Genomic DNA, 17,384 nt, shown 5'->3' on the forward strand with positions numbered 1-17,384 from the left:
TAGGGCACTTCAGTTTACTAAAAATGTTGAGAAGATTCGACCAAAAAAGAGACCAAATATTAAGGTCGGTTTACCCGTCACAATACAGTTTGTCTTTGGTGTGTTCATGTAGTGCTAATCAATTAATGTTAACCAACCAAGCCAGCGTTTCAAAAAGCCGACACTACCAACTCATCCTACCTTTTGCGCCGTCTGATTACTTCAGATGGGTCACGTGACCCGTCTAGATAAAGAATACGTGTCTAGTTTAAAACGGCCCCTGAAATAAAGCTAATCTTACTTTATTTGTTCGTGATGAACTCAAAATTAAGTAAGAGGTAAATGGAAACTCCATGATACTCAACAGGATGCGAATTATTTCACCACCGCTATTTTCGTTTTTTGCTAAGCCAATTCGCCCAATACGATTCTCTCGGCAAAGCTTTAAAACTATTCCCCTAAAGCATCCACTGTTATTATTATATAAATTAAGGTGTTGCATTTGTGTATTTTCTTGTTCGAGTTTAAGGCCATCTACGTGCACCTTTCAAAGTAAAGTGTTTGACTTGTTGTTTGCCTGGTTGCTGGACTGGTTAACTGCGATTTTTGTCATTTTTCAGTTTTCAGCGGGTTTTTCCTGGGCCTTGAGTAACATTAGCCGCTGTCGGTGTGCGCCATTTAATTTAGGCCTTAAGCCGACCGCCGACATAAGTAGTTGGCTCTCAAGTTACGAGCATGTCTTTCTGATTTTTTCTATTTGCTGTGCTTAATGATCATTACGTTCTTTCTGTTCCGTTTCCGTTCTGTTCTTTTTATCGTCAGACTTAGTTTGGATCCTCTCTTACTACCCTCTGCCCTTTAAAACCAACTTTCGGTGGAAAAAATAGTCCAGGTCGTTTGGTATAGTAAGGATCTGGTTGCCAAAGGAGCGTTATTCGGTACAACTAGAATTTAAAGAAAAAGAACTAAGTTTTGAATTACACTTACCTTTAAGGCTAAAATATCTCTAGAAGCTTGAGAGATTTTTGATGTCTTTTAGCGTGCGTTCGTTTGTTTGTTTTGTCGTTTGTTTAAATTATTGACAAACATTTTCCAAACCAACAGGTTCTGCTTTATCTTTCAGAGTGCCAGAATGTTCACCTAAGATAATCTTCAACCAAAATATTTACAAACAGAAACGAAAAGAGAATTGGCTAGCGAAGAAAAGGGATTAAAAATTTGAAGAAATACAATCCGGCGTTCAAGAAATTTAAGAACCAAATACCAAATGAAATAAGACAAGATATAAGTGGTTGGCACTTTTCTGGTAATCAGACTGTCTTTTGCACGGAAAACCTGCTTAGGGACCGGTCATCACCCTTGGGGTTTCGGAATATTTTGATCGAGGGAGGATCACATAGTCACGAAGGGGGTTGGGGTGGAAGAATCAGCCATTATTCACGCGCACGAAGGTCGGGGAATCACACAAAATTTGCAATAATTTATGTGTGGTAGGGGGGGGGGGGGGAGCAGGGGCCCGTTTCTCGAAAGTCTAGGTAACTTATCGGGCCCGATAAGTGTCTTTGGTGATAAATGTTTCTTAATAGAAGTCAATTTTTGTTACCTTTCAACAGTAAATTTTAAAATCTTATCATTGTATGAAAACATTGGCCAAGCACCATGTCTGTAATCACTGTGTAATTGGCGAAAAAACATTCGAGACCTTCTAGAAACGGGCGCCAGGGTCGCTATACTGTAACGGAGGGCTCTGATATGAACATTTAAACTTTTAAGAGCCTTTATTTCTTCCCATTGTAACTGATTGGCCTGAAGAAGTAAAGTGGTACTAGTTGAAATATTGGCCCAAATAAATTGCCCTTTGCCGAAGAGTCAGCCCTGCAATCAGTTTATATCAGTTAGACTTCTCTTCCAAGCTGTCACAAACTCGAGTGCTTGCAACGGCCTACTTTTCAACTACAACTTAGATCTAACAAAACGTAGGGAAAATTATTTTATCTTTAAGTCTGGTTTGTCTGCTCGACTGACATTTGTGTTCAGATATTTAATTATTTATTTTTATTCATGTTCTTGTTTATCCTTTCAATTGTGTTTTTCTCGTCTTGCCATTCTCGTACTCAGAGTCATCGGGCTCTTTGGCCAGCGGTTGGTCGCCAGGAGAGCAGTCTGGGGAAATTTTTGATTGGCTGCCTCGTAACGTCTTGCATTATTTTACCGCAAAAATCATGCGGTAATAACATTTCAGGTCCCCATAGTCTCTCCTGGCGACCAACCGCTTGCTAAAGAAGTGAGGACTCTGGGTACGAGACTATTGACTTGTGGGACCCCTTGATTGAAGAAGTAGCTAGTAGCCCTGAGACAATTAAGTTCCTGCCAATTGTCTGTTGATTTGCATTGGCAGCGAATCTTATAAAAATAAATAAAAAAAAAACTTAAATAAATAGACTTGAATGTATATTCCAGGGCCAGATCCAGGATGCTTTGAAAAGAGAAGGATGGTAGTTGGTCTGAAATATTGTAACCGTTTATTTCCATTTTTACTTAGCTTTTGCCGCCCTAGTGAAGAAGGTTATTTTTAGTATGTTAAAATGGGGTTGACAGACTTGCACGACTCCCACTGTGTGTCCGTTGTGTTGATGTGTTGATAAAAGCCTTTTCAGTTTTGCTTTTAAAAGCATGTCTTTAAGCGATTTTCCTTTTGTATAAGAAATTCTTCCCTTTAGATCAAAATGTGATGCGACCGCTCTGCTTAATGGAGTTTGTCTTGATCGTGAGGGGGAATTCTCAAATATACTGAATGGAGGGTTTCTTACTGATCATTCTGAGCCCTAAGGATTAGTTTTTGGTATGCCATTGTGTATGCCAGCGCTGTGGCATTTGTTAAGGCTCATCGGCTTGGATTGACTGCAAGATTTCAGGTAGCGCTAAATAAATGTTGTCTTTTACAAAGCTGATCATTGTTGTCTCTCGCTTTGGAGAGCTATAGCTTGTTGCGCTGTCTTTGAGCTCTCTGAATTGCTTCTTATCTCAAAAACAGCTATTGTGTCCTTAGAGCTGAGATGTACCTCCATTAATTTGCAGCTTACCTCGCATCCGCAGCAGTCTCTCGGCAGCAGATATTTAAAGCTAAGACAGGCAACTGTCTTGTGAGTCTCCAGGATGCTAGTGAAATTTTGTTCTGTCGAGTGTCTAATGTTGTTTCTCACGCAAGACTGCAGTTTCGAATCTCTTGGAATCTCAACTCATCAGTTGCTGTGTATCTCATCGACACGGGCAACGCTCAAATATTTTAGCCGTAGTTATATCGCTTAGAGGATCAAAAATGCGTCCCTGTTTTGCTATTGGTCCAGAGCTTCGGACCAAATGAATGAGGTAAGAGCACTGTAAAGCTCGATCCGCCGAGATCGGTTGTGTTTCTTTTGAAGGGTTTTTGGTCAGTACAAGGAGCATAAAGGAGGTTATCCCCTCCAAAGAGTGTATCAACTTGAAGAGTATGAAGGTCTTTTCCTCATCTCTAACCAAATTTAGAGACTCGAGTGGTGTGAGGACTAAACATTTCTCCTCTTCTCCTTTCTCCTTCCTATGGAGGAGGTCCTCCAAAGAAACTGCTACAAAGAAACTGCTACAATCTCACCACAGGTGCGGAAGGTGCCATTTTGAACATCATAATATGTAACGTCTGTGGGACTTCCATCTGGGAACATCTCCCTTCCCATGTCAGAAATAACTTCTAAGAATTCTTGTGGCATAGCACCTGTATCAATACCAGCCTCACCATTGAAATACACTTTCAATACACTTGTGGGTGGAGATTTTCTGACCTGCCTTTGCCATAATGCAATTGTTCTTGAAAAGGGTGCACAGTGTCGTGAAACAAGAAAAAATTATTGCATGCGATCAACTCTTTTTGACAAGATTTTAACAATTTGGCTTGGATCTGTCACAACAGTGGTTGAATTGTTAGTGATTTCCTAGTTAGTGATTTCCTGAAAACTCTCACTGGTGTTTTCCCATTGTTGGAGCTTCTCTGTTAACTGGGAATCTTCTAAAATCTGCTGTTCTGTTGATTGAATGTTTGAACATGAATGATCCAATTCTTGACCACTAGTACTTGGTGAATCGCAGCTTAAGGGTGGAGTACCATTCTTGTCAAGAGAGCTTCTTGAAGGAGTAAAGACTGATGCTGACTCAAATTCATTTGCTGAAGAACTTTCTGGCACATTGATTGGCTTGGAAAAGCTCAGTTCTGAGTTGGTGGGATTGTTGTCTTCAGACATTTCAAAGTCAGCTGTTGTGCATAGGTACATTGTTATCCTCTTATAATCTTTACCAAGTTCAGTCTTGTATTTTTCAAGTTCAAAATCTTCTTCTTGTCCTGGTAAATACACAGCATGGCTACCATCTTCAAACAACAACATATAGTCTTCCTCAGGATCAAACTTCCTGTCAAATGCAGCCCACTTTTCCATTCCTTTACTTAATTTCCTTGCATAACCAGCAGACTTCGTCACTTGAATAGGCAAACGCTTCCCCCAAATTGGTTTCAAGTCATTTCCACAATTTCTCATTTGTCCAATGTTTATTGTCATCAAGTTCATCTTTTTTGGGCGAAATTTTGAACTGGATTGTTGCTGTTTGTTTTTACAAGCCATGTAATCATCAAAGGACTTCGTTTTGGGATTTTCTTGAAGTAGTACAGGCTTTCCAAAGGACGTTTTGGGATTATAAGGGCCTGCTTCTTGACCAGACAAAGGACACTGAGATGGTGAACCACATTTCCAGCAGAACTTTACACCACTTCTTTCTTTGTTTTGCACAACAAGAAGTACAAAACCTACAGAGCAGGAAAAATATATATTTCGAGTGACATAGTGTCCACTAAACAGCTTAAATTCAGGTGCAGAAAATGCAAATAAGTGTCTAATTCTACTCTAGTAAAGGCAAGTGTACAACAATTTAATATACCCTTAGATATCTGAGAACTCAAAAACTTCTCTCTAGTACTCCAAGCACATTGAATCTTGCTCTAAGCAGTCGATTGTAAAATACTAATTGTTGACAGATAAAAGCTTTAAGCTTGTATGAGACTAAAGCTTAACTCAGGCTTACGTTACAGACTCCAACAAGGGTTCAATAAGTTAAGCTTAGTTGTTGATTTTAGCAATAAATAAAAGTTGAAGTTAATGAAATGTAGTGTTATTTAACAGTTTTACTAGTTGATGGCTAATTTAAATTTTTGCAGTTCAATTTCTCCATACAAGGACTTAAGCTTCGCAATAATTATACTCGCGCAATCCCCGCGAAAACTACAACAAGATAGGCCTACAAACCGTATTAAGCAGTCTAAAAGGTAGAAATAGAGACTAAACTTAAGAAAACCCGGCCACTGAAAAATTACTCATCACATATATACTTTTAAAAATCGATGAGTAACCAGGCATAATTAAAAAATTTCTAAAAGCGTTCTCTGGTTAAAAGTTTAAAAACACTAAGCTTTCGATTGCCAGTCTGCAATCTTTGAAAAGTGAGATGTAAAAAGCGAAGGCAGAAATATATATACAAAGAGGTGAGAAAAAAAATAACGAACAAATTTGAATAAATACAATAATATATGGGAAATACTAGTGTGAAGAAAAAATATTGATGACATGAATAAAGTTATAATAAAATTGAGTATTCTCTTGGCAGATGTTTAGCATTATTGTCTGCCTGGCTAGTTATCGCAGTGTGCCAAGGTTCCAGCGTTTTTCTTACGCGTGAATTGCCTCTGTCGATGACACGTGCACTCTCGAAATCAATAGTATGGCCTTCGAGCCACGCATGGCTGGCAACGTTGGAACCACTTTTAAAAACTTTGGTGTTTCGAATATGTTCCTTTTCTCTAGTGTGTAAACATCTGCTTGTTTCTCCAATGTAACTCCATGTGCAGTCCGCACGGGGGATTTTATAGACAACGTTCGTTTGCCAATCTGATGGGGTTCTAGATTTAGGAGACAAATTCTTGTTGCAGGATCTTGACCGGTCTGGTGGTGACTCGGATGCCGTTCTTGTTAAGAATTCTTGTAAGTGGTCAAGTGACGCCTTTGATGTATGGTAAAACTGCAAAGCCATTTTGGGAATCTGGTGGGTCTATCAACCTAAAGAAAATTCCCACGAACTTTTCAGGGGAAGGGATGATTTCAGGGGTCGAAGTCTTCTTTAGGATGTTCGATATAGTTGCTGATGGATAGCCATTTGATTTCAACGCATCGGAAACATGGGTGAACTCTTTCTTTACTCCTTCGGAGGTGCTCAGGAGGTTGATTGCCCGATTTAAGAGGGTAGAGGCAGTACATAATTTGTGTTTTAACTCGTGATGAGAGTTAAAGTCCAGGTATCTGTCAGTGTGTGTGGGCTTTCGATACACGCCGATAGTAATTGTCCCATTCTTCCTGGTTATCAAGGTGTCTAGAAAGGAAATTTGGCCATTGTTCTCAGTTTCGAAAGTGAAAGATATTTTAGGGTCAACTGCATTAAGAGTATCGTGGAACTTGCTAACGGAGTGTTTCTTTATTATGACAAAACTGTCGTCTACGTAACGTTTCCAGACTTTTGGGGGTGTTGTTGAGGCGGCGATAGCCGATTCTTCAATTACCTCCATGCAGAGGTTAGCTACGATTGGGCTAACTGGGCTCCCCATTGCACATCCATGCACATATATACTGCTACGTTTTCATATACTTACACGAAACTTTCTTCCCGATCCGCCATGTTAGATCGGAGTGCAGGCAGAAGTTCCCGGATCTAAAATAGCGGAATGCTGCAGACATAGAGAGACTGGAATCCGGAAGTAAGAAAAACCTTCAACGCTCCAAATGTGGAGACACCACAATAGAGAAAACTGTGGGTAAAAATTAACAAATTGATTAAATACTTGTCACCATAAAAAGAAAAAAGAAACTGCACTTTTTTAACAGGACTACCTGTAAATGGTTCATATTAGTTTTAGTGCATTTTATAAAATTTGGTCTTGAGACGAAAAGTTTAGCTTTTAATATTTTATAAACTAAGTCATTCAACTTTCTAGGCTTACGTCTTCAGTGGTCGAATTGTTGTGAATAATTAATTGCTGAGAGGTACCTGGGAATCAAACAATACATGCTAAAACCTCTAATTTTTAAATTTCTTTTTCCATTTATATAACTTATGCTTGTTTCAAAGTTATCAGTTCTGTATTTAAAGCCAATTTAACTCCAAATCTGGCCCTGGCATGTACATTCAAGTCTATTTATTTATGTTTTTTTTTTATAAGATTCGCTGCCAATGCAAATCAGCAGGAACTTAATTGTCACAGGGCCACTACTTCGTCAATCAAGGGGTCCCAAAAGTCGACAATCTCGTACCCAGGGTCCACAGGTTCTCTAGCGAGCGGTTGGTCGCCAAGAGAGACTCTGGGAAACTGAAATGTCATTACCGCAGGATTTCTGCGGTAAAACAATGCAAGCCATTACGAGGCAGCCAATCAAAACAAAAATTTCCGATTTCCCCAGAGTCTCTCCTGGCGACAAACCGCTGGCCGAAGAGCCTGAGGACTCTGGAAGCGAGATTGGCAAGACGAGAAAAAACACAATTGAAAGATAAACAATAAGATGAATAAAATCTGAACCCCAAAGTCAGTCGAGGAGACAAACCGGACTTAAAGATGACAGAATTGTTCACGTCGTAAATAGGTTTTGTTAGATCTAAGTTATAGTTGAAAAGTAGGCCGTTGCAAGCACTCGAGTTTGTGACAGCTTGGAAGAGAAGTCTAACTGATATAAACTGATTGCAGGGCTGACTCTTCGGCAAAGGGCAATTTATTTGGGCCAATATTTCAAATAGTACAACTAGTCTTCTTCAGGGCAATCAGTTACAATGGGAAGACATAAAGGCTCTTAAAAGTTTAAATGTTCATATCAGAGCCCTCCGTTACAGTATAGCGACCCTGGCGCCCGTTTCTCCAAGGTCCCGGTAATTTACTGGGCTCGATAAGTATATTTTTAAATGTTTTTTTCCACCGATTACCCAGTGATTACAGACATGGTGCTTGGCCAATGTTTATATAGAATGATAAGATTTTAAAATTTAGTATTGAAAGCTAACAAAAATAGACACTTATCGGGCCCGATAAGTTACCTGGACTTTCGAGAAACGGTCCCCTGCTCCCCACCCCCTCCCCCCCATCATCTAAATTCTTCCGAATTTTGTGTGATCCCCCGACCTTCGTGCCCGTAAATAATGGCTGATTTTTCCACCCTCACCCCCTTCGTCTGAAAACTATGTGATCCTCCCTCGATCAAAAACTGTCCGAAACCCCAAGCGTTGATGACCGGTCCCTAAGCAGGTTTTTCGCACAAAGGACAGTCTGATTACCAGAAAAGTACTAACCACTTATATCTTGTCTTATTTTATTTGGTATTCGGCTCTTAAATTTCTTGAACGCCGGATTGTATTTTTCCGATTTTTTTAATTAATAACACTTTTCTTCGTTAGCTAATTGTATTTTCGTTTCTGTTTGTAAATATTTTTGTTGAAGATTATCTAAGGTGAACATTCTGGCACTCTGAAAGATAAAGCAGAACCTGTTGGTTTGGAAAATGTTTGTCAATAATTTAAACAAACCGATAAAACAAACAAACGAACGGACTCTAAAAGACATCAAACATCTCTCAAGCTTCTAAAGATATTTTAGCCTTAAAGGTAAGTGTAATTCAAAACTAACTTTTTTTTCCTTAAAATTTTTTGTATCGAATAATGCCCCTTTGGCAACCAGATCCTTACTATACCAAACAATCCACCTGGACTATTTTTTCCACCGGCAGTTTGTTTTAAAGGGCAGAGGGTAGAAAGAGAGGATCCAAACTAAGTCGGACGATAAAAAGAACGGAACGGAAACGGAACTGAAAGAACGTAATGATCGTTAATCACAGCAAATAGAAAAAATCAGAAAAAGATATGTTCTTAACTTGAGAGCCAACTACTTATGTCGGCGGTCGGCTTAAGGCCTAAATTAAATGGCGCACACCGACAGCGGCTAATGTTACTCAAGGCCCAGGAAAAACCCGCTGAAAACTGAAAACTGACAAAAATCGCGGTTAACCAGTCCAGCAACCAAGCAAACAACAAGTCAAACACTTTACTTTGAAAGGTGCACGTAGATGGCCTTAAACTCGAACAAGAAAATACACAAATGCAACACCTTAACTTATATAATAATAACTGTGGATGCTTTAAAGGAATAGTTTGCCGAGAAAACCGTACTGCGCGAATCGGCTTAGCAAAAGACGAAAATAGCGGAGGTGATATAATTGCCATCAAAAAATTGAATATCATGGAGTTCCCATTTACCTCTACTTAATTTTGAGTTCATCACGAACAAATAAAGTAAGATTAGCTTTTTCTCAGGGGGCCGTTTCAAACTAGACACGTATTCTTTATCTAGACGGGTCAAGTGACCCGTCTGAAGTATAGAGTCGTCGTTGCTTATCAGTTGTTCCTTTTCTTTTCCTTTTATTTTCCCACTAATATATTGGTGAAAATTAAAAAGAGGATGCAAATACCAAAGACTGTTAAGAGAAAGTCCGCGTTAGATTCGACCGGTCAATCTGGGCCAATATTCGATTTCCTTCAAATTTTCGGCAACAGTCAAAGTTGATATAACATTAATGAAAACACATTTCTTTTGATTCTAAACTTAACAAGACCCGAAATTTTGAGGCGAATGTTCAACCCCCCCAAACCCCCGAAAATCGACCTTTCACCAAGTCGAAATTAACCCGTTTTCGGATGTTTGCCACCGAAAGAATATTAATCCGAAAAACCTTACATTTCTACCACGAACACATACACTATACTACTTTACAAATATGGTATATAGAACTCATTTTATTGAGAACTTTTAAAAGGAGGGCGTCTCAAACATACCAATGTTAACGATTCGTGCACGGAGCGTGTCAAGTGCTGCAACAAAAACCAACATTTCTCAAAATTCTGACTTACTCTGGAAGTCTCGTGTATTTTTTCAAAGAGTACTAGGATAGCGTCCTTAAATTACGGAATAATATTTAGTGGCTCCCTATACTGCGAAAAGATACGGCCGCAACAATTTTGGACAAATCTCTTATTTTGCGACAAGTGTTGTGTGACAGCGATGGCATCCCAACGCAACAAATTTCGACTTTTTCTGTCTTGACCGCAACTTAAAGTAGACAAATACGTTTTAAAAGGGCAAACAATTACAAACATACTTTAAAAGTTCCACTGTTTTGCTTCCAAGACTTCATGTTTCAGTGATTAACTGTCAGCAAATTTGATGGCCGCGTCACGGATACCGTGACACGGCATCCGTGTTCTTTAGTTCGCTTGCAGCGCAATCATGCTAGCTAAAAACCTGAACATCTCTACAGAGTTCCGTGTAATTAGTTCTGTTATTCAACCGGGCACCCTGCCGACCAAACAATCATCAGTTGCAGAGAAAGGTTTTTGAAAGAAAACCGCTGACCGCAAAAACACTTCCGTCTGCGAACAGGAAATGAGGAATAACTGTACGTTGGCCATATTTTCCCACGCTACGTTTTCTTTCATATTTTAATAGCTAGGAAGTGAGATAGACGATGAGAAGTCCAAAGACTACTGCAAAGCTGAAACACAACGTAATATATTTTAAAACAATATTTCGGCTGGCCAAACCAGCCTTCTTCAGGTTTAGATGTTACAAAATTATATAAATGAAATTACAATATTATATTATAGAGGATGTTGCAATACATAGGAATGGCGGAAATGACGTTTACAAGGTGGTACCAAAGGATAAGGAAATAAGTAAAATAAAATACAAAAATTACAATTCATTACGTCTATTTAAACCGTGGGGTTCCAAGGTCCCCACTAAATCTATAAGAAAAGACACTCTGGCTTTTCTGATTGAATCACGTGAGGACTGAATAACTTCAAGTGGTATTAGTTGCATGTCAGTGTGGCAGTGGTTAGGTTGAGAAAGAAAATGTTCAGAAACAGAGGTTGGTTTGGATGTAATGTTAGTTTTGTCAACTGGGCGTCTATGTTCGTTGAATCTGTCTTTGAGACGTCGCTTAGTTTCACCTATGTATTGTAAATGGCAGCGGTTACATTGTACCATGTAGATTAAATTTTTGGTGTTACAGGCTATGTGTGAAGTGATGTTACGAGTTTCACCTGTGGAAGAAAATGTATAATGTTTAAGACCGTTAGTAATATAAGGACAGGTGGCGCAATTTTGTCCACAGCGGAAAGATCCTGGTGGTGAATTAGTGCTGTTAGGGGTGGTGACAGTCGGTAGCTGTGCTTTAACTAAAATGTCGAGAAGGTTGGAAGTGCGTCTGTAAGCGACGATAGGTGGGTGTTTAAAAACGTCCCTGCAACGGTCGGAGGAAAGTAATATGTTAAAATGTTTGCGTAATATATTAGAGAGGTGAGGAAGTGCTGGGTTATATGTAACGACAAAAGGTATGCGGTTAATAGAGTCGTTACGGTTAGTTTGCAGAGCGTCAGTGCGAGAAATATTAGCAGCTCGTAGGAATTGTGAGTCAAGGAAGGTGTTATGATATCCTCGTGCGAGGAGATAAGCTTTTAATTCATTTATGCGGAGTTGAAATGTAGCGTTAGTAGAACAGATACAGCGGATGCGAAGAGCTAAGCTAAATGGAATAGATGTTTTAGTATGTTGAGGATGGCATGATGAACTAAGAAGATGTTGGTGTTTATCTGTAAGTTTAGTGTATAGGTCAGTTAGGGTTAGGGTTAGGGTTAGTGAGGAAGTGAGTAATAATTAAAAGAATTTTTTCAACACAAAAATGCCAGGAACGGAGGCCTTTTTAAGTGGCCCGTCACGCGAGCGTGACGCGCCACTTCATGCAATACCCGGGGTCGTCGTCAGTTCTTTGCCTGCAAGCCAAGGCGTGTTTATGGAGTCACATGAAGTCCAAGTGACAGGCCAAGGCATATTTGTTTAATATATATTGTATGGACGAGTGAAGTGTGACGTCAGTCGCGACGTTACAGAGGCACAGGACGCCCAGGTGGTGAAGTCACAAGAAGACCAGGCGGCAGGTCAAGGCATATTTTTCACTTATTTTTATTCAATATATATTGGATGGTGGAGTGAAGCGTGACGTCAGTGATGATGTCACGGGATTACAGGAGGGTTTAATGTTTGAATGCTTAAGAACATTCTAAAGAACTATGAAGTCCCATTTACAGCATAGGACAGAAAGAAGGATTTGGTTCAGCACTTGACTATCTTGTTCGTGTTTTTTATAAAATTATCTAGCTACGTAAGAGACAGAATAACATTTAGGTCTCGGAGATAGGAAACAGGAGAGCCGCTGAAACGTCTAGCCCAAATAAAACCCCCGGGATAAAAACAAGATAAAGAAAAGCTCTACTAGCCTAGCCTCTTATAGCGGTATGCCGGTCCACCACGAAATTGTAGCGACAAAGTTTACGATTTTCAACTGAAAATTGCGAATTTTCGCAGTTTCCTGCATTTTCTTCTTTTTGCATTAGAATTTGCAGTTCTCACTGAGACCATACTGACGTCTCATTTATTGCAAGTTTCGTAAATTCGCAGTTGCTGTTGAGACCTTTCTGAAGTCTCATTTCTATATATTTCTCAGTTTTGCGATATTTTTTTTTACAGTTTTTGTTATTATTTTAGAACAATACATGTTAGATAACGTAAAAGGGTGAAATAATAAGTTGCCCGGCATAAACATGTATGCATTTGAAGTTAAAAGTAAGCTACAAATAATCAAGTAATTAACAGTAAGTTAACAACAATAAAACTCTAGAAATTGAACTAAGTGCACGACTTCTTACTGTAGACGATGTTTTGTTTCCGGTTCGATCACACCGGAAGTGTTGTTGCGGTCAGCGGTTGTTATTTCAAAACAAAGACGGACGACAACTTCCAAAAGTCTTTCCTCGATATAAATTGTGCAACTGATGATTGTTTGGTCGGCAGGGTGCCCGGTTGAATAACAGAACTAATTACACGGAACTCTGTAGAGATGTTCAGGTTTTTAGCTAGCATGGCGAACTAAAGAACACGGATGCCGTGTCACGGTATCCGTGACGCGGCCATCAAATTTGCTGACAGTACATCGCTGAGACATGAAGTCTTGGAAGCAAAACAGTGGAACTTTTAAAGTATGTTTGTAATTGTTTGCCCTTTTAAAACGTATTTGTCTACTTTAAGTTGCGGTCAAGACAGAAAAAGTCGAAATTTGTTGCGTTGGGATGCCATCGCTGTCACACAACACTTGTCGCAAAATAAGAGATTTGTCCAAAATTGTTGCGGCCGTATCTTTTCGCAGTATAGGGAGCCACTAAATATTATTCCGTAATTTAAGGACGCTATCCTAGTACTCTTTGAAAAAATACATGAGACTTCCAGAGTAAGTCAGAATTTTGAGAAATGTTGGTTTTTGTTGCAGCACTTGACACGCTCCGTGCACGAATCGTTAACATCGGTATGTTTGAGATGCCCTCCTTTTAAAAGTTCTCAATAATATGAGTTCTATATACCATACTTGTAAAGTAGTATAGTGTATGTGTTCGTGGTAGAAATGTAAGGTTTTTCGGATTGATATTCTTTCGGTGGCAAACATCCGAAAACGGGTTAATTTCGACTCGGTGAAAGGCGATTTTCGGGGGTTCGGGGGGGTTGAACATTCGCCTCAAAATTTCGGGTCTTGTTAAGTTTAGAATCAAAAGAAATGTGTTTTCATTAATGTTATATCAACTTTGTCTGTTGCTAAAAAATTTGAAGGAAATCGAACGATTGGCCCAGATTGACCGGTCGAATCTAACGCGGACTTTCTCTTAAATCCGATAGAAACACATTGTCAAATCCATTTGAAACTGACGCTAAACTTTTGAAGCAATCATGATTATAGCCACCCGTGGATAATGGTACCAACGTTTACAAGGTACCTATATTGTATACATAATAATTGTCAATTAGTGAAGTTATTTTCAAGTCTCATCATGGATGTCCGTTGACCGACAGCGGATAACTTTGTCCCAGGTAAAATTCAATTGCAATTTGGGTCGACTCAAATGGGTGAAGCTCGATCGTTGGGCCAAACGTGGAACATAATAGACCATTTCCGAGTTGCCGTGAGCCTCAATATGAAAGCGAGGCTAAGTGCAAAGTTTTTATTATGAAAATTATGAAAATCAGTTTTTATTCTTATGCAAACAAAACTAATTTTTATATGAAAAACTTTGCATTTAGCCTCGCTTTCACAATGAGCTTCAAAGCAACTCGGAAATGGACTATTCGTCGAACCAAATTCAGAGCAGCAAAATCGAATTTTTAGGTCTGAGGGATTTCAGCGGGATTTATTCATTAAGTTCGATTCATAAAAAGATCGGCGTTTGTCCCACAGTCGATCTTCATATTTTTTATCCGTCTGAATCAGAAGGAGAGAAAGCGTCGGCCGATCCAAATTGAGTCTGACGAACTCGTTTGAGTCAAACGTCGAACTTATCATGAACTTAATTCGCTCAATATTGTTCGTCTCATGTGACGTTCGACGTTTGACCCGTGCCTTATTTCTCATTAGTCAACATTCCAGACGGCGCAACAGGTAGAATGACTTGGTAGTGTCGGCTTTTTGAAACGCTGGCTTGGCTGGTTAATATTAATTGATAAGCACTACATAATTAAACACACGACAGACAAACTGTATTGTGGTGGGTCAGTAAACCGACCTAATAATTTGGGCTGTCCTTTGGTCGAATCTTCTCAACATTTTTGGTAAATTGAAGTGCCCTATACTTCCGAAGTTAAGTCAAGTTTTTTTTTTAACCCTAATCGTAACTGGATTCTTCATCTCTTATAGATCGTTCACTGTTGGTGAGTCTCACCACTGGTTCAACATCATTGGCCCGCTGTCATGACTCATGCTAGTCTTGGAATACCATTGTTAAATCTGGTGCTTACAAATCTCGCGCTTCTAGGTTTGTAAACATTGAATATCAAAGACAGAGATTGTTTTGTTAATTTTGTATCAAGATGTTATGCTGTTCAAGCCCCAAAACAATAAAAAAATGCCTTCTAGCGCCTTCCGAATAACTTATAGTGAATTGTAACAACTTATCTAAACCATACCCTTGCTCAAAATCAAAAGACATTTCAGTAAAGTTAAAAATATCCTAACGTCACTTTGTCTTCTATGGTTAAGTCGATATTTAGCTTCTTAAAGTTTTGCATAGAATAACTATGAAATAAAACAAAATGATAGAAAAAAAAACCACAAAGACCAAAAAATTAATAAAAATAAATAATCACATTGTTGCTAATAGCAGTCCAAATACATAGTACAATGCTATTTTCTGTTCCAAGTCTCTTATCCTATATACAGTTAGTGTTGGCTATGAATATTGCTTTAGGTAAGCTCCGTTTGTTGGGATAGGAAATAGTACACACCTGAGGTGAATGAATTTTGGCCAAGGGTGTGGCTGTTTATTTAACACACTCGTGATTCCTTAATCAGATCCGCGAGGGTAAATAAAGTTTCATTTCATTCATTTCATTAGTGGCCCAGCAAAAGTAAGATGACAAATTAAAAGCAATCCAACGAAGAAATGAAAAAGTCAGGGAGGGAGGGGGAGGGAAAGGAGAGAGGGAGGGAGGGAAGGAAAGAGGAAAGTTATCGTGACTTGATTCGTAAAACTAGCGAAGAGATACTGAGATTTTGTTTTGCTCACATGGATTTTAAAAATTTAATTTTGCGATGTCCGGATGTCAGCATGATGCCGTTAATCGGGTGCTGGTTACAGAGTAAGGCAATTGCGCGACAGTCACATAAAATATTATATTTTAAAAGTATGAAAATATGTTTATAGACACAGGCCCTCTGAACCGAAGCACTAGTTTGAAAAGATGGTATACGGTAACTTTTCCTAACTACATCGTTGTTATCCACTTGTGTTAAGTGTCATCACAAGGTTTCTACAATGTGGCTCCTCAGAACCCACAGTCAATCTATATGGGCAATATGTATGGGCCTCGATCGCAATCAGAGATATACTACAGTAACTACTTGAGCAGAGCTTCCCAGCAAAATGGACCACAAGAGTGGGAATCACCCGCGAAGGGACCTCAGTTTATCTACGCCTCGCATTCAGACACAGGTCCACGGAAGACAACGGAGAGTAAGAGTGAAAGTAAAAGTAAGCTACAGGATATGACTGGCTCTGTTAAAAGTAAGTGAAATATAAACATTTATAAATGCAATCGTGATATGAATTCACCTTTCGTTACTTGAGCCGATTGACGGCATGCTAAACCGACTTTTTGTTTGATCTCTTATGTCCGACTTATAAACGACTTGAAAGCCATGTTTATTTCATCCACTGCATATTGTCGAAAAAAGTAGTCGCTGACGGACGAATGAATTGATTGATTGATTGATTGATTGATTGATTGATTGATTGATGGATGGATGGATGGATTGATTGATTGATTGATTGATTGATTGATTGATTTGATATTGTTTCATGGATGAAATAAGTTGTCACTACTTTTTTATGTAAATGATTAACTGACCGGTTGTCTAATTACTTCATGGAATAAATGATTGTTTGACTGCATGACTGACTAATCAATCGATTATTCGACTACAAGAGAGGATCATCCTCTCTTGTCGACTATGATTTTGATTTGTTGTATAATTTATTGACGAATTCACTAATTGTTTAACTAATTAACTAACTGACTGACTGATCACTGAATGACTGACAGCTGCAGCTGACTCTCTATCAGACTTGATTTGCATATCAATGTTTATTTCTTTTGATATATTTTCAATAAGCCGCGTTACAGATTGACTTACTAACTGATTGATTTGTTGTGGAGAATTGATCGACGTACATTAATTAATTTATTAATTGACTTATAGAATGAATAATTGAACGATTAATGTCTGGTTTTACCAATTCAACAGAATTCATAAAGTAATTTGACAACCGTAAAGGGATTCGAGTCCTGACGTTTCAAGCGTTAGCCATTCGTAGGGCTAACGCTCAAAATGTCAGCACTCGAATCTTGAGAATGTCTGTACGGTGTCCAAATACCTAACCATCTCAATTGATAAAACCAAACATTTGTTTTGACTCCCCCAACGACGAATCACCACAGTTTCTCTACAAACTAACCCTCTTATCTTTTTATTATTGACTAATTGCTTGATGTGCTTGATATTACAGCAAATAAAAGTGTTCCTTTGCATGAAAATACCACAATCGTTGCAAGTTTCGTGCATGCCCCGGTAGAGAATGCCTCACCGAGATTATCAGTGTTTTCCTCAGATAAAGGTAGAAAAAAATAGATATTTACTTTGTTA

The 17,384-nt window shown here is 38.9% G+C and overlaps 1 protein-coding gene across 1 annotated transcript in view; it reads left to right on the plus strand.

Annotated features, from left to right (window-relative positions):
• The first annotated feature begins 8,568 nt into the window (after positions 1 to 8,568).
• LOC146459233 (uncharacterized) overlaps positions 8,569 to 17,384 on the plus strand; it is a 36,631-nt gene continuing 27,815 nt past the window's right edge. The window contains exons 1-4 of the mRNA XM_085090081.1: positions 8,569 to 8,694; positions 14,880 to 14,997; positions 15,976 to 16,245; positions 17,248 to 17,355. Coding sequence (XP_084946207.1) covers positions 14,934 to 14,997; positions 15,976 to 16,245; positions 17,248 to 17,355 — 442 coding nt within the window. The 5' untranslated portion in view covers positions 8,569 to 8,694; positions 14,880 to 14,933. The remainder of the gene's footprint in view (positions 8,695 to 14,879; positions 14,998 to 15,975; positions 16,246 to 17,247; positions 17,356 to 17,384) is intronic.

Source organism: Pavona decussata, unplaced genomic scaffold (genome assembly GCF_977016875.1).
Source record: "Pavona decussata unplaced genomic scaffold, jaPavDecu1.1 SCAFFOLD_223, whole genome shotgun sequence".
Lineage (NCBI taxonomy): Eukaryota > Metazoa > Cnidaria > Anthozoa > Scleractinia > Agariciidae > Pavona > Pavona decussata.